Raw genomic sequence first — 6,896 nt, 5'->3', positions numbered from 1 at the left:
TTGTTAAACTGTGCCCACACCATGCAGCCAGCGTGCTCAGAAACCAGGCAGCCAAAGGTGTAGTATGTTTTTAAAATATTGCCTTTCTGTTCGTCCAGGCAACGGGAAGAAAAAATAAAACACTTCCCTCTCCTCCCCAGCGTCTTGGCCTCCTCCAGGCTGGGAATCGAATGCATTGCCCCATGGTGTGGTTCGAAACCTTTAGGTAGGATGTTAAGATAGCAAATTGTTTAGCAAGGTAGAGATGTAACTTAGAGATTACAGCAGGCTTGAAATTAGTTAATAAAAATACTCTCATTCATGCAAATGTTCCTTAAAATATAATTTTACATGCCATGGGTTTTTGTTGTTTTTTGGGGGTTTGTTTGTTTGTTTGTTTGTTTTTTTAACTTTCGCAAAAGCACCCTCGAGTGTTTATTTTCTGTATTTTTGTACGTAGATCTGGAAATAGGCTTGGGCTGCGCTGTGAATTCAGTACATTTGTGTTAAAAGCACGGCCATATTGCACTTCTGCTTATCTATTCAAAATGCCACATTACAAGTGGCTGGTGCTTATAATCTGTGTGGTGTGCTGTTGATAATTGTGGATACTGTAAAGGGTAAACAGTCTGAACTCCACTCCCGCTGCTGCTGCTCACGCAGGAGTAAGGCTGAGCATGTTACATCCAATTATGAAGTAAAGCATAATGCTACTAATAGCTGCTATATAATTTAGTTCAGTCCTCAAAGACCCTGTTTTAACCTATGAAATTGAAAAATTGTTTTATTCACAATTTGGGTTTTGTTCATTTTTTTCAAGGTGCTTTTTTTCATTTGTTAAAATTGTAATTATGAATTGGGCAAAGAAGTACAGCCTGAGTATATGGAATTATTCTTAAACCTCATAACGTTCTCCCAACGAAGAAAGTATTTCCCCACAGCTTTGTGTGTATTCAAGTACCCCCCCCAACAGGCTGGCTCGGTTCAGCCGTGCCTTTGAGGGCTGTTGGCTCTTCCCCATCGCGGGAAGGGCTCACAGTCAAGACCCCGCCGGCCCCTGGCCCCTTCCAGCATCGAAGCCTCTGCTTTGGCCTCCAGAGGTCAGCACAGAATCCAAGTTAAAAGTGATTTCTAACCCATATTTACAGAAGAATTATTTATCCCACATATTACCTCAGGGACTTTATAAAGAGCTCATTTGAGTCTCTGTATATTAGTGCATTGTGAGTGAGTAGGTCAGCTGACTGACGCTGAGTAATCAACTTTCCCTTATCCCCAATCCCTGAGGAAAGAATTTAGCTAGCTTGGCCCCCTCTTCCCTCTGTAAAATATTTCAGTGAGCTCCCTCTATCACTAGGGCAACTAGCAACAGAGGTATTTACAGTTGGTAGGTCCCCATGAGTGGATGTGGATTAGGAAGTCGGCGAAGCCGTTTTCTCGGCATTTTTAAAAATTATTATTGAAGAGTGATGTTGAGGGACCTGTGTTTAGGATTAACACTGTCACGACTTTGGTGGCAACAAAAATCCATGAATATCTTTCTAAATACACAACGAATCATCTGTAAACAGAACAGACTCCATCTAAGACAAGAGAAAGAAGTCACTTCAGTGATTGTACCACCATCGGTTCTTGGGAAGGTACATTAGAAAGTAAAGACTGAATTAGCTTCATGTTCCCCAGGAGAAAAGGGAAAACAGGCTCATGGCTCCTGTCCCTAATAATAGTGAGGGCATGTCACAGTTTGGGAATGTGATTTAGAAGAAACATGCACTTCAGAAAGATTCATGTTAACATGCCCCAGACAGACGAATCCAGAAAACAGTGATGGTGGAACCATTCATTTAGCTTTAGGGTGGGGTGGGGCTGCGGGAATGTTTGACTGATTTAAAACAATAAAGGAATTGGTTCCGAGTACAATTAAGAGATATATTTATTTCTGATCTTTATAATTTAAAATATGAATTGACAACTGGATTGAATCTTGTCTTTATAAATAGCAAATTACTATTTGCTGGAATCAATATAAATATGACTTTCAAAACTATTCTAGCCAAATGAGGAAAAAGTGTATTTTAGATTTGAGGACATTGATTAGATTTTAAAATCTTATCACAGTAAAGTCCTCAGAGCTTCACCTGAGCAGTATCAAATGTTGCCGCTCTAATTGTTGGACTATGTTCTTGTCCTCGGATAAAAGAATTTTTGAATTACTTATCATTAATATTAAAACCCCTAAGAAGCACCTGGAGAGCCTTTGAAATGTCCTAGGCCCCACAAGCCTTTCCTCGTGCCCAGGTGTTGCCACAGTCTCCAAGCAGTGACGTGAAATGCCTGCCTGCCTCAGTGGTGTGGCACTGGTTGGGGACAGAGGGACAGAAAGCAGATGCTTCCATGCCATGGCAGGTCTGGTGAGAATGAACAAGCCCCAGCTCTCCCTTCAATCAAGTGCTTCAATCTTCATAGAGCTCACAAATGCAGTTTGAGTATTTATGAAAAAATACACTACCCCCCCAAAAAAGATTCCCATCGTAATGTATAGCATTGTCACTGAGAACTACTGTGAGTCACGTTTTAGTGATTTATTTTTACAGAGCTATATATTTGGGTAAAAAGTCATCATTATACTCAATATTAACATTGACTGATAAAATTTCCTAATCTGAGTCTCCTTCCCATTTTTTTCTATTATTGTTTTCAGTTGAAAAAGGAAAACCCGAACATATATGAAGAAAACCTTCATTACCCACTTCTGCTTACTTTAACCAAAAATGGATAGAAGATTAAGCTCCTCGAAAGAAGAAGAAGACATCAAGGGCACAGGGAATATTTTCACAAAACCAGAAATCTGTAATGGGTATGATATGCAGCAAGCCATTGGCTCCCTGAGATTTCCGAGCCCCCAGGACTCGGCCCCCACCCCCTGTGTGACATTTCACATGTGGGTTACGGACTCCCCCTGGCCTCACCCTCGCTGTTCCCCACCATCCCCTGCCAGGCTCCCTCACCGATTCTTTTTGCAGTCTGCTTGTTGCTCTTGCTTCTGCACCAAACCTTTGTTTGTCTTTAAATATGTATAAGCCGCCTGTCTGAGATCAGAATTTGACTGGTGAGCAACCTAAATAGTTTTCCCTCTAATTGAGACAGAATTTATTTTGGTGATTCCCACCCCCCTTTAAAAAAAAAATTGGTCTTTGTTCTGTTTTGGTGGTGGCAGTTTTTAATCTGTAAACAGAGCAAACATCATGATTCTTTCCTGGTTAAAGAAATAAGTAAAGCACATCTTTCTGATCTCCTTCCAATTAATTGTATTAAATCTGCCATTTCTTTTCTCCGTCTCTGTCTCTTTCTTTTTTCCTTTTAAACAGGATTTTTTTCCCCTATAGATGTATAAGAAATGACTACATCAGCCCAAAGCCTCATAAACTGACCGTTTGTCCTCTGGACACAATAGCGTGGCCAGCCCTCTGCTCCTCCTCCCCAATTATGTGTGATTAGTCTCAGTGTGCTGTGTCAAGGAGGGGGAGTGTGCTGAGTGCTTATTATCTGTTTAGGTACAAGAAGAGCACATTTAGGCTCTGACTATGAATGAAAAGTGAGCCTTTATCAGGGCTTAAATCTAACTGCTGCTGTTCTCCAGGCCTCTTTGAAAATAGGTCCTTTCCAGAGAAATTTTGAATAAATGGTTGATAAACTAGATTGCAACCAGGGAGAGTTTAAAAAAAAAAAAAAACTCAATCACACAATTATCTTATTTAAAATAAGTATATATTGTTATATGCTGTGATTCAAGTGTATAGTAAACATTTAATAGATGCTACCTAGGATTCAGAGAGAATGACTTTTCTGCAGGAAACCCAAGCATATCCTTGCCTAGTGCATCCGCAAGATGCTCTAATGCCTTTTGTGGAAATTCAGATGTTTATCTGTAAGGAATCATCTGTGCCCACTTTAACAGTAATGTCATTAGTAGGTTAGCTATATAGTCTCATATCTTTAGTAGAGGCAAAGCGTGTATGCAGTGTGATACAATTAAAGTGATAGGTGGGGGACTGGGGAGGTGCATCCTTTTGCATGTTAAACAAACTTAGCTGTCATAAAAACAGCGACTCTCAAATGTCTTCTCTGCCCACTTCTATCATCAAACAAATTTTTCACCATCAGTTTGCATGTCCTTGTATTCACCACTTTTTCTGCTCCATTAGAGCACCTAGATGGATCTCGGAAGGCATAGGTCAAGTCGCAGTTAGATCATACATTTCTTTCTCACAAAAACTTGAATTGCAATGCCAAGTGATGGGCTAACATCACAATAACAGCAATTTATTCCTCTTTGGATAAAACAGCAGTCTATTCTCAGTGCTAGATAAAGGCCCGGGCAATGCAAACCAGCCATTTAGCTGAGTAGTTCAGCTAGTGGCAGCTCTCCTTTGGTGACTGTATAGGATGCACACTGGCTTCATATTTTCTTGTTTAAAAATTAGAATTTGGCATGTTTTAAAAGGCAACACAAGTAGTTCCATCTATACTGGTGAAAATACAGCAAAAATTATTTCCTCTATAAAACCTGCAACTAAGTCTGCCAGACAAAGAAAATGCATCCCTGTAGTAGCACCTAAGATGGTCTCTTCTTTTTTTCTTTTTAAATATAGAACAGCAGGACCATGAGAATATTTCTTTTTTTCTCTCATGAAAATACATGAATTGGCAAGAACTCAATTTGCATTTGTGTGTTGTGGATGTAGAAATCCAATGTTTATTTCTCTGGGAGAAATTATATAAAAGTAAACCAGTAATGTGATTAAAAAAAAAATATCTGAGAACGGTGTGTCAGAATTGAGCTATTCCAACCAAGAGAGATACCTAGTAAAGAAATATACTTATTGTGTGATTAAAACCTAGAGACTCTTCTATGACATTTTAAAGGTTTCACAGATCTGTTCTTTATGGCAGGGGTCCCCAACCTATGGTGAGTTGTATAATTATTTCATTATATATTACAATGTAATAACAATAGAAATAAAGTGCACAATAAATGTAATGCCCTTGAATCATCCCGAAATTATGCCCCCCCTTCCCCAGTCTATGGCAAAATTGTCTTCCATGAAAATGGTCCCTGGTGCCAAAAAGGTTGGGGACTGCTGTTTTATGGGATCCTCATCTAGAAATATCTCTAGTCCAGGCTCTTTGAAAGTTTATAATAAACTAATGTCATCTATTATTGAATAATTTAGAAGTTTTTATTTTCTCAAAGTTTAATGGAATGCTGATATTGAGAAGGGAAAAGTGTTGCAGTTTAAAAAGTTTAATCCATTTGCATTTCTTTTGAACTCTAGGATTTTTCCATGCATCGGTATTGGGTTGCATAATTGCAATTGGAATGGCCCATTCCATAATTGTCCATGTGCTTATGCATGCATTTGTTTCAAAAAGAAGCCTGAATGCTTGGGAAATCACAAGAATTATTATGGTATTCCTTATCTTTGTATTCCTGTACCTTCTGATAAAACTCATGATTTTCCTTTGTCACACTAAGTACATTTGGTTGGATGAAAGAATGTTTCTAATATCACCCATGGTCACTTCTAATGCGGTGATATGAATAGCCACATACAAGTTGGTTATAAGAAATGTATTTTATTTTATAGCAAGACATATGCTGTGAATTGGGATAAAAGTGCTAGAAAAGACTACCTAAGAGGTTGATGCTATTTTGTATAAATTGTGTATTTTGTTGGCTTTTTGACTGAGCATGAAAATGTAACTTCCATTAGGGAAGGGTAATTTAGGTGCTCAGTATTCAGCAGAAAACTTGTCAGGGCCATAAAAGCTTTTCTGGCTGGTTCCTCCGGTGTTTTCAGAGAAGAGCTGCCCACCCCTTGCTGATTTTCCCTTTGGCTTCAGTATGGGCTGAATTTACCACTGCATACCTGTTGAATCAATTTGGGGGATCCAGCAGTTAACCGAGTGAATGGAAGGATTAGTGGCCCTCCAGAGCCCTATTTCAGCAGCCAGGTGTCTGTCCTAAACTAGTTAACTGCTTTTGACAGTTGAAGAACCTGGTTTTAATACCATAGGCAGGAGGTAGTGGTTGTTTTTTTTCTTTCTCTCCACTACCAAAGTGGGGCAAACCTTCTTCTAAGGGTTAGGGGTTTTTTGTTTTTCAATAGGAATGGGCTGTCCGTTTCCCTCAACCCAGCTTCCATGGATTTTGTCTTTGTGCTTAGTCAGCATCTGACTTGTTTCCAATCTATGCCAGACAATTCAGTAGCATTGTCTGGCAAGACCCTTTCATTGACTCTGGGGGTGGGGCAGGATTCCCACACAGGAGAGAGAGAGTATATGTAGAAACATATACACACAGTCACGGCGAAGATGAAGCTGTTTAGACCAGAGATCTGGGCTCCAGTTTCTAGATTCCAGGTACACCCCGACCCCAGATAAAATCTACTGAGTTCAGACTGTATGAAACATCATAGTTATGCTGAATGTATCCCATAGAGAAAAGATGGATTTGAAACTCAGCCTGATTTTAGACAAGGCAAATATGTTCTCCTGAGTGGACTATTTCCAAATTAGGAAGGAGCCCATCAGTGTTTAACAAACGATTAAGCCTGAAATGCCACTTTTAATTCTCAGATTTCATTTTATCCAGAGAGCTTACTGCCCAGGCTGTGGCTAAATGCTCACTGTGTTCTCTGCCCTGGAAGTCTGTGCATTTGGAATCTGTATTGTGCCTTTTTTGTCCCCCTGACTTTTCAATTAATACATTTTTTAATAGATAAAACAGATCATACTGTGACTTTTAAAATGTCAACAAGCTTGTAAACAGAAATGTAATAAAATGGCTAATGGGAGATTCAATAGTTAATAGAGGGCCTGAAGTGTGAGCAAATACAGTAGCTGTATATTGGAAA

The 6,896-nt window shown here is 39.3% G+C and overlaps 1 protein-coding gene across 1 annotated transcript in view; it reads left to right on the top strand.

The window, feature by feature from the left end:
- The window catches only part of CAMKMT (calmodulin-lysine N-methyltransferase), a 326,819-nt gene extending 323,640 nt beyond the window's left edge, over window positions 1-3,179 (top strand). Inside the window, exon 11 of the mRNA XM_069494781.1 lies at window positions 2,681-3,179. Within this exon, the coding sequence (XP_069350882.1) occupies window positions 2,681-2,758 (78 nt within the window). The 3' untranslated portion in view covers window positions 2,759-3,179. The remainder of the gene's footprint in view (window positions 1-2,680) is intronic.
- Window positions 3,180-6,896: the final 3,717 nt, after the last annotated feature.

Source organism: Eulemur rufifrons, chromosome 19, assembly GCF_041146395.1.
Source record: "Eulemur rufifrons isolate Redbay chromosome 19, OSU_ERuf_1, whole genome shotgun sequence".
NCBI lineage: Eukaryota > Metazoa > Chordata > Mammalia > Primates > Lemuridae > Eulemur > Eulemur rufifrons.
The sequence above is the reverse complement of the archived record's forward strand: the minus strand, read 5'-3'. Positions and strand labels throughout refer to the sequence as shown.